Below are 21672 nucleotides of genomic sequence, written 5' to 3' on the forward strand. Positions count from 1 at the left end.
AATTAAACAATGGATGTCCGCTAACTTTTTGCAACTCAACGCCAAAAAAACGGAAATGCTGATTATCGGTCCTGCTAGACACCGACCTCTATTTAATAATACAACTCTAACATTTGACAACCAAACAATTAAACAAGGCGACACGGTTAAGAATCTGGGTATTATCTTCGACCCAACTCTCTCCTTTGAGGCACACATTAAAAGCGTTACTAAAACGGCCTTCTTTCATCTCCGTAATATCGCTAAAATTCGCTCCTTTCTGTCCACTAAAGACGCTGAGATCATTATCCATGCGTTTGTTACGTCTCGCCTTGACTACTGTAACGTATTATTTTCGGGTCTCCCCATGTCTAGCATTAAAAGATTACAGTTGGTACAAAATGCGGCTGCTAGAATTTTGACAAGAACAAGAAAGTTTGATCACATTATTCTTGTACTGGCTCACCTGCACTGGCTTCCTGTGCACTTAAGATGTGACTTTAAGGTTTTACTACTTACGCATAAAATACTACACGGTCTAGCTCCATCCTATCTTGCCGATTGTATTGTACCATATGTCTCGGCAGGAAATCTGCGTTCAAAGGACTCCGGCTTATTAGTGATTCCCAAAGCCCAAAAAAAGTCTGCAGGCTATAGAGCTTTTTCATTTCGGGCTCCAGTACTCTGGAATGCCCTCCCGGTAAAAGTTCAAGATGCCACCACAGTAGAAGCATTTAAGTCTCCCCTTAAAAGTAATTTGTATACTCTAGCCTTTAAATAGACTCCCTTTTTAGACCAGTTGATCTGCCGTTTCTTTTCTTTTTCTCCTATGTCCCACTCTCCCTTGTGGAGGGGGTCCGGTCCGATCCGGTGGCCATGTACTGCTTGCCTGTGTATCGGCTGGGGACATCTCTGCGCTGCTGATTCGCCTCCGCTTGGGATGGTTTCCTGCTGGCTCCGCTGTGAACGGGACTCTCGCTGCTGTGGTGGATCCGCTTTGGACTGGACTCTCGCGACTGTGTTGGATCCATTATGGATTGAACTCTCACAGTATCATGTTAGACCCGCTCGACATCCATTGCTTTCCTCCTCTCCAAGGTTCTCATAGTCATCATTGTCACCGACGTCCCACTGGGTGTGGGTTTTCCTTTCCCTTATGTGGGCCTACCGAGGATGTCGTAGTGGTTTGTGCAGCCCTTTGAGACACTAGTGATTTAGGGCTATATAAGTAAACATTGATTGATTGATTGATTGAACTGGAAATATAATTTGTGCAACTGAAACCATACAAAAAGAATGCCATTGTGAAGTAATAATTCATTTTAATGGAGAAAACTAATTTGTACTTGTGATCTTGTCCTTTTTTTCACAACAGAAAGCTAATGATCTTAGGTGATGATGGGAACGCAGGTCAATTATTAAATTGAGAGCTCGGCCTTCCGGCTCAGTTCTTTCTTTGCCATGACGGATCAATAAAGACCAGTGTCCGAATTAACGCAGATACTTCACCAATCCGCCTGTTGATCTCGTGATCCACTCCTGCATCCTTCGTGAATAGGACTCTGAGGTACTTAAACTCCTCCACTTGGAGAAAGAGCTCATTTCCAACCCAAAGATGGCACTTCACCCATTTTCAGGAGGAGTGTCATCTCAAACATGAACAAGTATATACCGTATTTTCCGGACTATAAGGCGCACTTAAAATATTTTTTTTTCCTCAAAACTCGACAGTGCGGTTTATAACCGGGTGCACTTAATTTAAGGAATAACTTTGTTTGAGCTTACCCACCTCGAAGCTATTTTATTTGGTACATGGTGTAATAATAAATGTGACCAGTTAATGGTCAAACGTAAGAGATATGTACTATGATTGCAGTATGTCTCAAGTAAAGAAAACCAACATTTTAAATGTTCCATTGAAAACATAGAACATTAAACACGGCACTCAAAAATATATCAACATGTTTTACTATGACTTTGGTAAGCTATGAAGCCGCACCGCTTAAAAGATTGTCGGCGCAATAAACATATGAGTATTATTATGGTGTGTGTATAATAAGCTTCTACTTTTTCCTCTATCTTCTTATGTGACATTCATCCTCCACTGTTGCCCTTTCTAATATGAAGTAGTATAAAAGTTCTTACTTATATCAGTCAGTAAACTTGCCATGAAAGCGCTAAAACATACCGGTGTAGTGAGTTTTTATTCACCCAAGGAACTGTAGTGATTAGAGTTCCGGTAGGGCAATTTTTCAGGGGACACATTTCCTGTGTTGGAGGAGATGCTGCTCCGTTATTGATTTAAGTAAAGTCTGAATAAAACAGTTCGCTCCATCATTTGACACTTCTTCCACTCCTGTCCTTGCACGCTACACCGCTACAACAAAGATGATGGGGAGAAAACAATGCCGTAGGTGAGCCACGTATATAAGATCTCACATCCAAAAGCGACTATCCGAAACCTACTATCAGAAAGCGACTTGACGATGATCTGTAAAACATAATCTATGCAACATTTTGACCAAAGAATGAACATTACATGTTATGTATATCACAAGGAAGTGTTTTCAATTTAGAAAAAAATTATAAAATATGACTCCTTTAATGCGCCCTATAATCCGATGCGCATAATATATGAAAAAAGATGAAAAAGAGACCATTCATCGGCAATGCGTCTTATAATCCGGTGAGCCCTATGATCCGGAAAATACGGTTTACCGAAAAGGTACAATGACAACCACGAAAGAGCTATGAAACGGGGGTCATGCCTCTCCAAAGTAGGACTGGGTGCATCATTTCAAATATTGATAGTATCGATACTGAGGTAAGCATTGGTAGTAGATCGGCACTGGTTTGTTGGGATCAATACATATGTTTCAGTTGTTTGGAAAAATTACTCAAGTTTTCTTGGAGTTGTTGTTACTTTTATTTTGTTTGTGCAAACATCAACACAAACACAAATATCGCTCCTCTCTTTCCTTTTTTTTTTGAGAAAGAAGAGTCGGAGCACAGCCGGTAATGATATTGTTGAAGTGAAATTAATTATATTTATATCGCGCGTTTCTCTAGTGACTCAAAGCGCTTTACATAGTGAAACCCAATATCTAAGTTACATCTAAACTAGTGTGTTTGGCACTGGGAGCAGGTGGGTAAAGCATCTTGCCCAAGGACACAATGGCAGTGACTAAGATGGCAGAAGCCGGGATCGAACCTGGAACCCTCAGGTTGCCGGCACGGCCACTCTACCACCCGAGCTATACCGCCCCATATTGTTATTATTGTTGTTGCATTCATTGCTACATTATTATGCTATTTTGAACTTTTTTCCTTAAAAAAAAAATGTCTATAGTAGCACGTAATTAGAGAATTATTTTTACACTTGTACATTGTTTTATATTGTTATAGTTAGGTAATAAAAATATTATCTGCGTGCAATTATTGTCCTGTGTTTAATTATAGACAATGTTCAACTTATTAGAAACACGTTCACAAAAGGATTTGACCATGTTTCAAATAAACATAGGGCAGTTATAAAATAATGAGTATACTCGTGATTAATTGCACAAATGTATCACATTAATCATGTACAGTATACATGCATATTATCCACACAATTTTTTGGAGCACACATGTTCCTTTACCTTAACTGTGGATGGTTACCTGAAAGGCGATGTTGATTGTTATACGGTCAGTGATCAGGTCAATGGACGAGCCAGTGCAAAGATGAGTGAGGAGACTCCGACTGGTGTGATCGCTGGCATATGCCACCCAAAAATACAACTACACTGTATTTAAAATATTACTGTTATCAGGTTTTGAGCAAATAAATGGTTTATAGGAGGAGCTATATCAGAAGAATGGAATGTGGCGTGCAATCCGTTTTTGCGTCTTTGTCTTCATTAATACGCAGAATACGTGCTTATCGTCACAAGGCCCACAAATACTGGCAGGAGAAAATGCAAATATATTAAACAGCATGCGCAATGTGATTCATCAACACTCAACACCGTTTTGCAAGTATTATTTTGAATTTAATTAAGCACATGTGGGACGGACAAGCTGTCTGATACAGACCCACACAGCTGTGAGAAAAGACTTGATGGACAGATAATCTACCTTGTGTGTGTCAACATATTTGGATTGACAGAAATAAAAAAAAAATAGCCAGATCGTCTATTCAGAAATGTCCTTTTATAATTGTATGCATGACTTAAGGGGATGATTGAGACAAATTAATTTGATGTGTTTTGGTGTAGGTTGGCGTTTGTTTTTAAATGTGAATTGACTGAGGAATTTGTTAAACTGAAACATTACACAAAGAATGCCATCGTAAGTTAATAATACTAACACAGACACTTCTAAACATGTTAGCATAATAGCTAATGCTAATGACGCTCACTTCATTATATCACGATAACACATACAAATATGAATGAAAACACTCCTACAGACATCACACATTGGATGTTTTAGTAAATAACAATTGTTCGGAATATTGTAGAACTTACAAACGATGCTTGAAGTGATGAATGAAGAATAAATGCGAATTGAAACGTAATTCACGGCTAGAAGACAGAACAAAACTTCTGCTTCTGGTCCAAAGCACTAAACGAAAGGAAATACTATAGATGTGAGCAAACTCGTCCAAATGATGTTGTCATAGCACAAACAATAACACACCTTTTCAGTGTCTCTGCTTGTGTATAATGGAAACTATTTGTTGAACAGAAAACAATAGGACTGTTAGCAAATAAAAATCCATAAAATATCCTCACGGTTTTATAAGCCACAGGGTTAAAGCGTAGGAAAAAAGTAGCGGTTTATCATCAAGAATACACTGTATATTTATGTGAAAGAAACAACACAAGGCATTCACATACTGTATATGTTATTGTGGTTCAGTTGTTCCATAAAAATTTTGACACCATTCTTCTCCAACAGGATCATCTTTTTCACCTTTTTTTTTAATCCGCCCAAATATCCCAGATTACTAGAAATTCCAGGTTTTCCAGGTATTTTTTTTATCCATTGAAAATCAATGGGCCAATTATCAAACTTGCACACGTGCCAGATTTCACTTGATTCCAACTGTTGTACCATCCACATACTTTACTCACCCTGAAGATTCAAGCCAAAATGTTTTCTGATTCCAATAATGACCTGTTTTCCTGGAATTACCAGGAATTTTTCCCCGCTGAAAATGAATGGACAATACAAACATCATCATATCCCACATTTGTTATCCGATTCACACCGTTCAACCTTCCACACATTCCACTCTCCCTGGACATTCAAGCCAACATTTTCCTTGTTTTAAAAATTCCCCGTTAACCAGGGATCGCCACTTTTAATTGCACAATGTCAACCTTTTTTTAATCCAACTATGCCCACATTTTTAATTTAATTTTATCTGCTTCACCATCAAAACATTTGTCTTAGTCAATACAATACATTATTTTCCGTACGAGAGAGTGCATATTAGTTGCACCCACTAAATTTTAGAAAAAAAAAATGTTTTCTATATATTAGCTGCAATATATGCCGCACATATATCTGTTGTGAAATTAGTTATTTACACAGAAATATTTGTGTAAATGTTTATTTATATACATTATCACCTGCAGTGAGTAAGCTCGTCCAACAGATTGTACCACAGCACAAACAATAAAACACCTCAGCTTATTTGCTTGTTTTTTATTTATTTTTTTTTTTTTATGGTTGTCAGCGAAGGAAAGGCCATAAATTAGCCACACATTCTTAGAAGCCGCATTGTTCAAAGTGTAGGAAAAAATAGTGGCTTAAAGTCCAGAATTTACGGTACTAGTTTTCCCGGAATTTCCCATTGAAAATAATGGGCACTATACAAACCTCTACATATCCCACATTTCTGTACCGATTTGAACCATTCCAACAGACAAAGACAAGCATGTTTTCTGGTTCCAACAATGTCCGCGCGTTTCCACATTCACATGCAATTCAATCAGGAATTGTACAGATTTTAGTTCTGCATCTTTTCCTCACTGCATATTTAAAGTTTCCTATACTAACTGATCTGATCATGAAATTTAAATTCAATTAGTCTGATACTATTGCATTGTTGCTCTAAAATAAAACTTTTTGTCGATGTGGTACACAGGTGAGCATCAGAGATTAATGTCTTCAGCATTTTAGAGGAGAAAGGGTTGATGGGAGGATAAACGAATACAAAGAGCTCATAAATTATCTCTATATATGAGCTGCTTATTTGATCAGCGATAAGGGAAATGAGTCCACTTGCTCTTCAGTCTACACTCGCGTGAAGCCATGAGCCGCCCTGATAGCATCAATTTTGCTCTCAATGACAACTAGGCCTTAGTATGGACGAACATACCCTCAGTGGTAAGCTACATGATAGGATTATAACACGATTTGAAGAATATTTGGATAAATTGTTCCATTTCTCTATGGCCGGTGTTGAATCTTTGCAGTAAAAATCGCCTCTTTTGCCAATGTGGACTAACATGATCGAGCCTTGTCAAGTTCTTCCGCTAATAGTTTGAGGTTTTTGAAACTGAACAGTGGCCCTGTGCAATTGTGACATTTTTCATTTTGTTTTTTTTTACTGTAAAAATAACTTTTAATTGAGAACAAAGTTGACATTTGGAGGCAACAGCATGGGATGAATGGAGACAGTAAGAGATAAAAAGGAGAGAACCGCTGTTTGCTATGAAAAGTGCCTCTGGTGTTATTTCACATCGGTGGAAAGTCCCTCGATGGACCCCACCTGAGAATAAAGCATGCATTTGAATAAAGCAACACATAATGAAAGCATTTGGAATGAAGAAGTGGGTAAGTTACTGGCTGTAGCATGCATATGTTCTTCTTCCATCAGAATAAGTACAAATCCAAATCCAGAGAACAACCTGATCGCTGTTATGATCACTTATGACAATTATAAGTTTCTGGTATTTTGTTTTATTTTCTGTCCAGCACACATATTTTTCTTAAAGGGGAACATTATCACCAGACCTATGTAAGCGTCAATATATACCTTGATGGTGCAGAAAAAAGACCATATATTTTTTTAACCGATTTCCGAACTCTAAATGGGTGAATTTTGGCGAATTAAACGCCTTTCTGTTTATCGCTCTTTTTGCGATGACGTCAGAACGTGACGTCTCCGAGGTAATACAGCCGCCATTTTCATTTTCAACACATTACAAACACCGGGTCTCAGCTCTGTTATTTTCCGTTTTTTCGACTATTTTTTGGAACTTTGGAGACATCATGCCTCGTCAGTGTGTTGTCAGAGGGTGTAACAACACTAACAGAGAGGGATTCAAGTTGCACCACTGGCCCGAAGATGCGAAAGTGTCTGCCGCCAGACCCCCATTAAATGTGCCAGAGTGTCTCCACATTTTACCGGCGATGACAGACATGGCACAGAGATGTATGGATAACCTGCAGATGCATTTGCAACGATAAATTCAACGAAATCACAAAGGTGATTTTTGTTGATGTTGACTTACGTGCTAATCAGACATATTTGGTTGCGGCGTGACTGCCAGCTAATCGATGCTAACATGCTATGCTAATTGACGCTAACATGCTATTTACCGGCGGTGCTATGGCAGACATGGCACAGAGATGTATGGATAACGTGCAGATGCATTTGCAACAATAAAGTCAACAAAATCACAAAGGTGAGTTTTGTTGATGTTGACTGCCAGCTAATCAATGCTAACATGCTAGGCTAATCATTGCTAACATGCTATTTACCGGCGGTGCTAAAGCAGACATGGCACAGAGATGTATGGATAACCTGCAGATGCATTTGCAACTATATTATGTTTCCTTCCACCCACATTTAATGCGAAAAAAACACTTACCAATCGAAGGATTTAAGTTGATCCAATGTCACGAGATGCGAAAGTCCTGATCGTTTGGTCCGCACTTTTTACCGGCGATGCTAACGCAGCTATTCGGCCATGCAATGGCTATGAATAGCGTCAATAGCTTCAGTTTCTTCTTCAATACTTTCATACTCCAACCATCCGTTTCAATACATGTGTAATCTGTTGAATCGCTTAAGCCGCTGAAATCCGAGTCTGAATCCGAGCTATTGTCACTATATCTTGCTGTGGTATTTGCCGTAGTTTGTTTACACTGGCTGCACTGTATGACATCACAGGGAAATGGATAGTCGCATTGCAAATAGCGAAAATCAAGAACTTTAAAGCTTTTTTTAGGGATATTTTGGGACCGGTAAAATTTTGAAAAAAACTTCAAAAAATACAACAAGCCACCGGGAACTGATTTTTATTGTTTTTAACCCTTTTGAAATTGTGATAATGTTCCACTTTAAAATGTCATTTTTGCCTCATTTTGCTACAATTTCTCAAGCCTGGGTGCTGGCTTCCTCACCAGTCCCAAATTGGCAATCAGGACACACCTGTCCCTGGTTGCCTTACATGACAGCACTGTCTTCTGGATGTGTTTTTTGATTTGCTTCGTACCTAAACAGACATAGTTTTCCCTATGCTTCCTGTGCACTTCCCCGATGCACTATTTTATTACGGATTTAAGGAATTGTTTCATACTAGCACACAGGAGATGGCACAAAATGTAGTATCTATGGTCCCAAATTTCGCCTGATGAGTACTACAAGAACATTAGTTTGTACACAATATTTTACATAAAATAGGATATAGACTATATTGTAAATAGCAGTCAGTAATTCTCAAACTGTGGTACGTGTACCACAAATGTTACACAGGCTTCTTCTAGTGGTACGCTAAATAATCATTTGATTAAAGTGCAGGGTTTTATTTTTTCTAAATTTAAACGCAGTATTACTGTTTAATCTGTGTCTTTTGTTAGAGTGGCCAATAATATTACATATACTTGTTAAAAGAAAACATCTCCCGTGTTTTAATGACCATTTAGGCCCCCTATGCTACAGTATTTTAATGTTGACCATTATGGTGGTACTTAGAGAGCCACGTTTTTTCTAATGTGGTACTTGGTGGAACATGTTTGAGAACCACTGACATAGGTTAAAATAAATAGATTATTGATCTTATTTTAACCATCCATCCATTTTCTACCGCTTGTCCCGTTCGGGGTCACGGAGTGTCGCTGGAGCCTCTCTCAGCTGCATTCGGGTGGAAGGCCTTGTTTAATTTTATTTTATTTAACAAGGTTGAAAAAAAACTTTTTGAGATTAAAATCTCTTTTGTGAGATAAAAAAAATAGAATACATTTCGATCATGAAGTGCAAATAGAATGTAAAAACAATGACATAATGAATATTTATAAAACACATTTTACCTGCACTTCACCTACCATCTCTGCATTCTTGAGTCACAACCACAAACATTCACATTGAAATATAACACAAGAAATTTCATTTTAAATTACTTCCCAAAATATGTTTTACTGTGAATGAGGAAGGAAAACATAAACTTGAAGAAAGGAAACTTTTAGGTAAAAAACACCAAAACTCAATTGCAAAGTAAAATATTTAATCCATGGCATTCGTGAAAAACGGTAATCCCTGCTGTGCAAAACCTCTATAAGTAACAACACGTGATAATATTTTTCCTACGCCAAAGTGTTTAATTAGCTGTGCCCTATACAGCAGGCCCTTCTAAGGAGCCATGATGAGAAGCAGAGGAAAGCCTGTCCTATTAGGGCCCATCACACAGCCCATTGGAGCTGGCAGATGCTGAGATAGACTTTTATGGATTGCTCAGTGCCATGCAGCTGTAATGAAGCAGGCAGGGCGGACCCACCCGGCCTGAACTAGGCTAAAAAAGCTCCAGGGACCAGTCCCTCTGGGAGCCCCATAATGCTTGGTGCCACGGGTCCCACTGTGGCTGTATTTATCACACTTCAAAATAAATGTGCAAGAAGACAGTTGGAAAATAGTCATTAGAATACGCATGTCGTTTATACCAATCTCTGTTGGGAATGTGTGGCCATGAGACAGATGGATTGATACTGATTATAATAATACATTTTCTCACGGTAAATAAGGACTCTTCAAGGTGCAACTGTTGGGAAAACATTTTAATATTTTCTCTGTTGATATATCAAGCCTGCATGTACAGCATATCCATACCAGCGCTTGTTTTCATGTTCTATGTACATTCAAAGATATAAATTAGCAGGTGTAATCCTCATCGCAAGATTGTGTCGCTTTACCCCCCCAATTCAAATAAAAACCATTAATCTATATATTTATACACTTACAAAAAAAGACATCAGATGTCAGGTTTTTTTTCTCTACTTCTGTTTTTTGTGCAATACAACTTGCATTAATCATAGGCATAGTTTCGCCATCATTTAAAAAAATAAATATCAAATGTAGGCTATTCCACTTTGAAGTCCTCACAGATTCTCCTCTGGCTCATTCGCTGCAATAATGTCCCCGTCGCCCAAAAAACACAAAAAAACACACATGTGTTTCTACACACAGATGTATGCTGTATATCAGGGGTCTCAAACTCAAATTAACCGAGGGCCTTTTGAAGTAGAATATGGGTAAAGCAGTGCCGACCGAAGTGTTATTGTGTTTTATTGTGTTAACTACTTCTACCAGAAGATATAGTGACTCAGCGCTATGGTATGCCTCAAGTCATTTTGAAAGTAAAATCAAATGTAGAAATTGTGTATTTTGACACTTGGTCAGAGTCAGAAACACTTCGGAATGTTTACATGTAGTTGCTTTTTGTGCTGCCCATTGTGTGTTGGTTGTGCTCCGATGTTTGTGTTTGCAGCATTATTATAGTTAGTGTTCTTTCTAGTGGGATATAAGATTGCCATGATATACTAAACAGTGCTATTAAACTAAATGATGTCAGGGGGTCACATTTCTAGAAAGCTAAGGACCGGGTGCTGGACTTTTCCCTTTACTGTTATTTTTACTACATATATTCCTGAGAGCCAGCATCCTCTGCAGTGGACATTAGATATCCATCCATCCATTTTCTACCGCTTATTCCCTTCAGGGTTGCGAGGGTGCTGGAACCTATCTCAGCTACAATCGGGTGGAAGGCAGGGTACACCCTGGACAAGTCGCTACCTCATCACAGGGCCAACACAGATAAACAGACAACATTCACACTCACATTCACACACTAGGGCCAATTTAGTGTTGCCAATCAACCTAGGACATTTAGATTTTTGTGTATTTACTTTGTTAGTTACTACACTTTGAGGGTAGATTTGCCCTATCCATGCAACAAGAGTGGTCTGCTGTGTTTAAGTACTTACTGCAAAAAAAAAAAAAAAAACTAGTCAACGATCCTCTAGATCAGGGGTCGGGAACCTTTTTGGCTGAGAGAGCCATGAAAGCCAGATATTTTAAAAACTATTTCCGTGAGAGCCATATAATATTTTTTAACACTGAATACAACTAAATGCGTGCATTTATAAGTTAGACCAACATTTTTAGAGACTCCTATTATTTTTAATAACATTGTTATTCTGAAGCTAACTAATAATGAATAAAATACTTCTCACCATTAATGCAACTTTTTCAACAGGTGCGGTAAATTAAACGGATGTATGGATTAAACTGTATGAGAATTTGTTATATTTTGACACTGTGATTATCAGCGGAATTATTCATTACTTATCGTGTTTAAGCAATGTCAGCTAAGATTTATCAGAGAGCCAGATGCAGTCATCGAAAGAGCCACATCCGGCTCGAGAGCCATAGATTCCATCCCCCTGTTCTAGATGACAGCAGTCTAGTGTTTCAAAGAATCTACTGGAAAAATGTTAGTTTTTTTCCAAGTTTTTTAACTAAAGTCATGGGTCGGCCTCGTGCTGCCAGCTGAATATCCCTGCACTAAAGGGAAGGACTAATTGACTAAAAAACTCATTTTTCCTCTACAACTCCTCTATGGAGGGGAAGAGACAGGGGATGCAAAACAATAACAATACTGAAATAAACTGCTACAAAAAACAGTGCACTAACTGTACAATACACTTTCATAACATGGTCACTACCGCCTAGTTTCTCTTGTTACAATCTTATTTTTACTGTTGTATTTTTTATCGCCATTGTTGCTTTTTATTGTTATTTTTATTGTAATATTTTCTATTTTATATCCATTCACCCCCATTAATTCGATCTTAATTCTGTGCAATGCTGCTGGAATTTTTATTTTCCTGAGGGAACTCTCCTGAAGGATTCAATAAAGTACTATCTATCTATCTATCTATCTATCTATCTAACTAAAGCAGTGGTTCTTAACCTGGGTTCGATCGAACCCTAGGGGTTCGGTGAGTCTGCCTTAGGGGTTTGGCGGAGGTCAAAACACAGGGACTGTGTTATTTGTTGTGAGTTTATGCACTGTTTTAGTTTTGTTTTTTGAACAAGGTGATGTTCATGCACGATTCATTTTGTGCAGCAGTAAAAAAAAACATGGTAACACTTTAGTATGAGGAACATATTAACCATAATTAGTTGCTTATTAACATTAAATTTAGTGACACATTGGCTCTTAACTAGTCATTATTAAGTCCTTATTAATGCCTTATTCGGCATGGCCTTATAATACCCTAAACCTCTAACCCTGACCCTAACCAAAACACTCTAAATTAAGTCTTAGTTACTTAGATCAGTGGTTCTCAAATGGGGGTACGCGTACCCCTGGGGGTACTTGAAGGTATGCCAAGGGGTACGTGAGATTTTAAAAAAATATTCTAAAGATAGCAACAATTCAAAAATCCTTTATGAATATATTTATTGAATAATACTTCTACAAAATATGATTGTACAATCATAAACTGTGAAAAGTAATACAACAAAGCAATATTCAGCGTTGAATGCTAGATTTTTTGTGGACATGTTCCATAAATATTGTTTATGTTTGAAATATTATTTTTTGTGAAGAAATGTTTAGAATTAAGTTCATGAATCCAGATGGATCTCTATTACAATCCCCAAAGAGGGCAATTTAAGTTGATGATTACTTTTATGTGTAGACATCTTTATTTATAATTGAATCACTTGTTTATATTTCAAAAAGTTTTTAGTTATTTTTATATCTTTTTTTCCAAATAGTTCAAGAAAGACCACTACAACTGAGCAATATTTTGCACTGTTACACAATTTAATAAATCAGAAACTGATGACATAGTGCTGTATTTTACTTCTTTATCTCTTTTTCCCAAACAAAAATGCTTTGCTCTGATTAGGGGTACTTGAATTAAAAAAATGTTCACGAGGGGTACATCACTGAAAAAAGGTTGAGAACCACTGACTTAGAATATGATCCCCACTCTAATGTGTTACCAAAAAAATAATACTTTGTCTTGAATTTGAAATTTGTTATAATTTATTTTTCACTAAAGAAGGGTTCGGTGAATGCGTATACGAAACTGGTGGGGTTCGGTACCGCCAACAAGGTTAAGAACCACTGATCTAAAGTTACGTAGAGGAACGCAAACTATGAGCTTGTGGGCTGCAAATGGCCTATGGGCCACTTCTGTAGTCTGAGACCCCTGTTGTGGCAAAAAATAAAAATAAAAAATAAAAAAATAAATGAACCTGAGAAATAACGTATAAATCACATACATGGGGAGAACAAACCATATTATGCATACTTGAAAAGTGTCATATTACAATAATTATTCTTTTAATTATGTGCCTACTGAGTAGAGGCAGGGGGAGCAGCTTTCATCCCGACTGGTGGCACTGGATCTCCTTTAGGTGGCCAGGTGATGGGGTTAAATCACTTTTATATTCTAAGCAAGTGTGACACCTACCTGCAGATGATGGAAATAAATAAAAAACTACAAATAAAATCCCCAAATAATGTCAATCCACTGATACAGCAGGTGTAAATGCATGTGTTGGCTGACCCTGCATAATTACAATTAACTTAAAGTGAGTGATGCACAATTAAGTTCCTCACCTGTTGCCAGTGGGGGAAAAAAGACGCACGCTTGCACATTTCTACAGAAATGTGAACTTTCATCTACGTGCCTTTTTTTGCTTCCAAATGTACAGGTCTAAAATGCTGATGTTCACCAGCAGCGCCAGTCTGGTTCAGGATCAGTTTAGCCAGAGGGGAGTGGGGCCGGTGTTTGGGCTGCAGCGCGCCGGACTCCGTTGCATGGTGAGGGGCGACACCCTCGCTGGCTGCGGCGGCGGCAGCGGCCGCTGCGGCGGCGGCTGCTGCAGCCAGACTCACCCCGGAGGAGTTGGAGTAGCGCAGTATGCTTTGGCCCTGCAGGGGGCTGAAGTTGCTATAGTTTGTGTAATTGCTATAAAAGGGCGACGTGTAGTAAATAGGCCGTCCGATGAGGGAGGGGGGCGGGTAGATGGAGGGCGAAGTGGCGGACGGGGAGGCTGCGGAGGACGTCGGGGGGGTGAGGAGCCCCACGCTGGGCTGCTTTGGGTCTGAGGTAGCAATCTCCGCCAGGGACCACAGTTTGGGTTTGGGGTTCTGAGACCCCCCTGTGGACGGTCTGCTATCAAGGCAAGACTTGTTGGTGTTATTAATAACGGCGCCGCTCATGCCGAGGCTCCGGGCTAAATCCTCGCGTTGGAGCTGCTGCAGGTGATGGAGGTGGTGCTGGTGCTGGTGGGGGTGGTGGTGCTGCGCGAACACCGGCGCCTCCACTCCCATCAGAGGCGACGACGTGACGGGCTTGGGGGAGAGCCGGAAGCCGGGGGCGCGGTGCTCGTGCACGTCCTCCTCCTGCGCGTCCTCGTCACATTTGTCCGAACCCCGGCAGTGGAGCGACTTTTCCACGTCCGACTCCGCAGAGCACGAGTGGTCCGTGAGCGTGTCCACGTGCAAACTGATACCTGACCAAAAAAAAAAAAAAAATACATTAACAAAAAAGTCGTATAATAAGACACTCATATTTGTTTTCATTTCTACATTTTTTTTTTAATATTGTAGTATTTCTTAAACCACGTGATTGTTTGATAAATACTGACACGCGCATTGTTTTAACACAAGTAAATTATTTTTTGCTGTTCAATTATGTTAGTTATATGTCAAATTTGCAATAACATGTCATTAAAACTAAATTAAATATGTAATAATGCTAGTTGAACTATTTAAATTAAACCATGCCTTAATGATGCACGTGCACGTTTGCGTGGATAAAAATGCGTCCATATTAATGTTGCATCATTAAGTGTGTGGTCCTCACAGCCCACCTTCATCCTCCGCCGAAGCCTCGCTGTGGTCCAAGTTCTTCTCCGACCGCTCCACGTCCTTTCTCTCCCCATCCCCGTCCTCCTCATCCTCGTCCTCGCTCTTATTCCTGGGCGCCCACGTCATCTTGTTCTCCTTCTTCAGCCTCCGCCTGGCGTTAGCAAACCAGGTGGAGACCTGAGTCAGGGTCATCTTGGTGATGATGGCCAGCATGATCTTCTCCCCTTTGGTCGGGTAAGGGTTCTTCCTGTGCTCCTGCAGCCAGGCCTTCAGGGTGGCCGTGGCGTCCCTGGTGGCGTTCTTGCGGTAAGCGGGGTCGTTGAGCTGGTACGGATACCCGGGACTCCCGTATGGGTGATAACTCAAGGCCCCGGCCATGCCCGCAGTGTGCGCGTCATATGGGGAGCTCTGCATGGTGGAGAAAAAAGTCATATATATATACTGTATATGTATGTGTGGGAAAAATCACAAGATTCATATTATCTCTACAGAATTGTTTCATGAGGGGTTCCCTCAATCATCAGGAGATTTATATATATATATATATATATATATATATATATATATATATATATATATATGTATATATATATATATATATATATATATATATACAATAAATTACAACATAGGTGTTAGTGATAACTTTTTAATCCAACTTTTATCAAAATGTTTAGTGACAAGCTGATATAATATGTAAACAATAGGTCTGTAATGCACACACACATATGAATACTTTAATATGTATATTAATATATGTTACAATACAGAAATGCATATTCTACTGAAAACTTAGCCAAATAAAAATAATAAAAATAATGAGATTTAAAAGATGTGGCAAAAATGTCTGTTCCCACTATTTTGTCCAAAAAGTTTTATTTACAAATCCTATTAACAAAATCACTTAATGCGCGCTGTATAAATCAACAGCAATGTGATTTTAACGACTTTAATGGCTGCCGAGCATGAAGAAAGTGCTTTTGCATGCTTTGTATTAATTCCCCCTGACCCATAAATTCACGCAGTGGAAGGCTTTTAAACGAAGACCCTCGCTGGGTATTGAGCTTTACATAATTAGCTGCGCATTCATTGTTAAGACATTACAATTTGCAACCCATTCTATATAAAAAAAAAAGTACCATTAAAATGACGTTTGCATTCATTTTAATTACAGGCCGCGTTTGGATGATATGGAACTGAAACAGTTACACATGCGCTTTTGAATATATATATATATATATATATATATATATATATATATATATATATATATATATATATATATATATATATATATATATATATATATACTTTTTTTTTCTTTACCATGTACGATGGGAATCCTGTGGCCGGGTCCGTGGAGTACGACAGCGGGCTGGAGAAGCTGGCCGCGGCCGAGGCGGAGAAAGCAGCCGATCCAGGATACGGACTGAAGGCGGAGCCGGAGGACGACCTCGCCAGGTCTTCATTCCGCGGGGCGGCCAGAGCCGAGGCCCCGTAAGCCGGACACGAATACAGAGCCAGCGAGCCCGGCGGCTGATAGAGGTAACCCTGAGGATAGGACATTGGGGGACGCGCGGTGGAAGAGATGGCCGGTCCAAGCAAAGGAAGGAGGGGGGAATGCGCACAAGGGAAAGGGGGGTAACAGCAGCCAAAACAACCGACTCAATAATCGCTGATGCAAACAGTCACATCAAAGAGTGGAATTTAAAAAAAAATCCTCCCTCCGAAACCCCCTTACTGGCAAAACACCGTAAGGATTGTCAAAGAGCCCATATAGAAGGCAGGGTGGCGTGCGTCTTGATCCCCTAGCGTCCGCTGTTTTTAGTGCGCTGCGCTATGAAAGGAGTTAGGAGCGAAGGAGCCAGTGGAGTTGGACACACACACACACACACACACACACGGAGGGGAACTGGAGCTGTCACTCCGACTCATCTGAATATCCCATCCCGCCCACTTTCTGCCTCACAGAAATGGAGCCTCAGAACAAAACAAAAAAGAGTGCACATTGAAAGTAAAAAGCTCCAGCATGTATAGTCACATGACATTTTGTTTATCTTTTCAAATTAGATTTCCTAAATGTCTTAATGTTTATGATGTCATTGCTATAATACACTATTATTCCTACTATGTTTGTGTTCATTCAATAATGTATAATTAACTCATATTATTACATTTATTTTAAAAACTGGTATATATATATATATATATATATATATATATATATATATATATACATATATATATATATATATATATATATATATATTTATATATTTATATATATATATACATACACATAACGGTTTTTAAATTATATGTAAACAATAATATGAGTTAATTATACATTATTGAATGAACACAAACTACTATGTTTGTGTTCATTCAATAATGTATAATTAACTCATATTATTGTTCACATCTATTTTAAAAACTGTTATATATGTATATACATACGTATATATATATATATGTATATACATATGTATATATATACATATGTATACATATATATATATATATATATATATATATATATATATATATATATATATATATATATATATATATATATATATATATATATATACATAACGGTTTTTAAAATAGATGTAAACAATAATATGAGTTAATTATACATTATTGAATGAACACAAACTACTATGTTTGTGTTCATTCAATATATATATGTATATATATGTATATATATATATATATATATATATATATATATATATATATATATATATATATATGTATATACATATGTATATATATATATATTTATATAACAGTTTTTAAAATATATGTAAACAATAATATGAGTTAATTATACATTATTGAATGAACACAAACATAGTAGGACTAATATATATATATATATATATATATATATATACTGTTATATAAAGATATAGCAGTATATTATATATATATATATATATATATATATATATACATATATATATATATATATATATATATATATATATATATATATATATATATATATATATATATATATATATATTAGATAGTACTGTGCATGAAAAGTAACTAAAGTTTGATTAATTGGGGAGAGACAAGAATCATTCTTAACCCCACTTGTATTTGGTTGACATGTTTAGAATCCCAATAGTGCATCTGCAAGGCTCACGCAAATGTATTATTGTGTTTTGTTTTTTGTTGTTGATTTGTTTTTGTTCGGGCTAAAGTGGGACACTCCCTTGCAAAATGAACATTTTGAAGTAATGCACTCTACGGCCTGTGGGCGGCGTCCCTGGCTCCCTTCAGTGTGGCCATATTGCAATAGTCTAATAATGTAAAAACAATTATAATTAGCAATAATGCATATATTAGTGGTGGCTCTGGAGAGGCTTCAACAATTCAAACGTGTGTGCAACACACTTGTAGAAAGTATTTTTAGGCACCTGTTTGTGTTCCCACAGACAAATCGGTCATCGCCATGTCCTTTATTATTGTTGATTAAAGACTTAGTGACCTCTGTGGGAGACAACAGCATATACCTTGAAACCTGAGGCTTGTGACAGCAGTCAAGGTGGCAACTCCACTAATGAAGAGTGTGGCCAGAGCAGTCTTCCTCATCAGTATTCATCCATCAGGTGCTTGTCCCCCCCAGTGCATTTTGGTCCAGCAGACTTGTAAACAGCAAACAGCCGCTATTTAAATATATGCAGTGCAGTTTGCCTGCTGGCTGCGATGACAAGAAACTCTCAAACACAAGCCTCTGTTATGGTGAATAAAATAAACGTGACTAACACAAAACATGCAACGACACTAGCAGACATAACAGTAGAACAGAAGTCACATAATCGGGCAAAGGTGCACAAAAGTGCTACCCAGGTGACTTTTTTGGGCCAGGACCTTTTAAAAAATGGTTTTATTAGTCTCGGGTTTATTGTAAAACCAACCATTGCAAATTAACCAAATAGTTTATTGGACACAACATGGTATGTTTTGTTTAGATTGCTTAGTATATATTGATCCATATTACATTGGTTTGAGCATATTTAATGCTCTAAATGTGTCAACAGTCAATTTGTCTGTTTGCTCTGTGGCAAAAGTTTTGAGACCCCTGCACGACTTTAGAACTAATTAATGGACACCATTAATTGATGGTATGGCTTGAAAAAAGAACATACAGCCATTGAATGGAGTACATTTATAAAATAAAGATGTATACTATAATATTATAAGCAATAACATAATTATACTTATATTATAAGCATTATACAATAATTTACTGATCAATGCAGAGTAAAACTATGACATTTTCCGACTGTTTTTTATACTATTGGCATATGTATTTTCCATCCATTCATCCATTTTCTACCGCTTGTCTCTTTCAGGGTCATGGGGAGTGCTGGAGCCTCGCTCAGCTGCATTCGGGCGGAAGGTGGGGTATTTTCATCATGTAATATTGTTTGAAATAACTACCGTCCCTGTTTTTTTTATTAACACATGATACAATTAAGACATCCAAGCATGTTACTATATATTCTGTCTGGCATTCAATAGATAAATAAAAAAGTGAAATAATGTGGATAATATAAATACTGTTTTCACAGCAGTTACGATTTGTATATGCATATATGCAAAAGTATCTCAGGTATAAGTTGTTTAAGCAGTGCATATTAGAGGCACCTGTATACACAAATCACATGTAACAAAAAATGGAAGATAATGTTTGTATGTGATGAATGTTGTACAGTTCTAGGCTAAATTAAATCCCATTTTAATAAATTAGCAAGGACAAGAAAAAGATATGACATGAAGGAGTACTGTCCTGTCCACACCAGGGGGCACTGTCTCCTCTATTCACAGACTACAGGCCAACCATAGGTATACTGTACTAAGGACATGAGTGTGTGTGTGTGTGAGTGCACAGGGATAAGTGTGTGTCCATATGCATATTGTCATTGTGAAATTGCACCTGTCGGGCTGTTGTGTACTGTACTGTAATGAATGTGTGTGTGTGTGCGTGCGTGCGTGTATGTGTGTGTGTGCGTGTGTCAGTATAGGACTACATTCCAGGTGTCAGTTTCAGTCAGACTGCAGCTTCTAAGATATTTTGGTCCCAGCCTGATGGGGACATAGGAGATGGGAGAAGAGAGATGGACAGATAGACAGAGGGACAGACGGACGGAAAAAGACAGCAGAGTTCAGTGAAGGAAGACACAAGAACATCAGCTTTGACATATGGACGGAAAGATGAGGGTCAGGAAACAACATGAATGAAGACGCAACTATTTACTGTAGAGTCCGGGTTACTTGAAAACAGGAGCCAAATCACAATAATCCATAATTTTGTTTAAGTGATTTAAAAAAGTTTTATTATGAAAATGTTTTTTTTTTTATTATTTGGAGGCCTTTTTAATGTCTTTATTGAAATGTAAACAAAAACACAAGGCATCTGCATGTTTTACTGTGTTCTCTTTTTGTCTTTAATCACCTTTAATAGCATCAGTCAAATACACAAATGTCATTAATTGGGGGTTGTCTATTTGTTCTTTCTTTTAGGTGTACAGGCGTGTCAAACTCCTTTTCATTGAGGGCCTTGGCGCAGTTATGGCTGACTTCAGACGGCCGTTTGTAAGAGTTGACATAAAAAAATTTAAAAAATAAAATCATTGTAAATTCACAGCAAATTATTGGCTGATAATTGCATTACTTTCCCTGTAACAGTTACAGTAACTTACTGTAAAAAAAAAATACTGTAACTGCAGTGCTGTGATTTTATTGTTAATTGTAATACCATTGGAACAAAATATTGTAACGACATAATCATAATTCTGGGGTTAATGACAACAAAATTACAACTAAATGCTGTTACTTCCCAATTGTATCATTGTGGTTAATTGCACTCTCAGTTTAACAGCATTCCACCATCAGTGAACTGAATAAGAACAAAAGATAGAACGGCTTTCACAAACAGTTGGAATTTTCAGTAGTTTGCTGTGATATTACAGATGACTTTGATAACAGTATTTTATTTTGAAATTACAGTAAATTGTTTGTTGTAATGTTACAGTATTTTACTGTAAAAAAACAACAACAACTGTTAAATGTTGACAATGTAAATGTATCATCACCTCGTATTATTACACAACGGCCTATACAATTGATTTTTTTTTTTTTTTTACATACAAAATGAGTAATAACTTGTTCTGAAATCATAAGGAACGGTGACAAGCAGATTATTATTATTAATAGTAATTATTATTAATATTATACTATTGTAACTTTTTTGTAGTACAACATATTGTAACATAGTTATGACCAGATAATATTAACATATAAAAGATATGCAGTTTCATGCATTACATACATTTTTTTGTCAAAATTGAAACGAACCGTACATTTTTGTAAGAAAGATGAATTGCTTTGATGACACATATTATTTCCAGACTTTTGTAGGCCACATTTGATGAATGGTTTTGAACTAGTGAAATTGTGTTATTTGTATCATCAACATATTGAATTGTAGGTATGGATTTTCATTTTG

At 37.5% G+C, this 21672-nt stretch overlaps 1 protein-coding gene and 1 long non-coding RNA gene across 2 annotated transcripts; one reads left to right on the plus strand and one right to left on the minus strand.

Moving 5' to 3' along the window:
- Positions 1 to 10014: 10014 nt before the first annotated feature.
- Positions 10015 to 16991, minus strand: irx2a (iroquois homeobox 2a). Its single transcript, XM_061916192.1, has 3 exons — positions 16473 to 16991; positions 15149 to 15554; positions 10015 to 14788 (listed from the first exon to the last, which is right to left on the minus strand). Exons 1-3 carry the CDS (start codon positions 16710 to 16712, stop codon positions 13953 to 13955), a joined length of 1482 nt encoding a protein of 493 aa, XP_061772176.1. The 5' UTR covers positions 16713 to 16991; the 3' UTR covers positions 10015 to 13952.
- Positions 16486 to 21364, plus strand: LOC133562217 (uncharacterized). Its single transcript, XR_009808858.1, has 3 exons — positions 16486 to 16691; positions 19517 to 19563; positions 20688 to 21364. It is a non-coding gene; the product is annotated as an uncharacterized LOC133562217 (long non-coding RNA).
- The last annotated feature ends 308 nt before the right edge of the window (positions 21365 to 21672 follow it).

Source organism: Nerophis ophidion, linkage group LG11 (assembly GCF_033978795.1).
Source record: "Nerophis ophidion isolate RoL-2023_Sa linkage group LG11, RoL_Noph_v1.0, whole genome shotgun sequence".
NCBI lineage: Eukaryota > Metazoa > Chordata > Actinopteri > Syngnathiformes > Syngnathidae > Nerophis > Nerophis ophidion.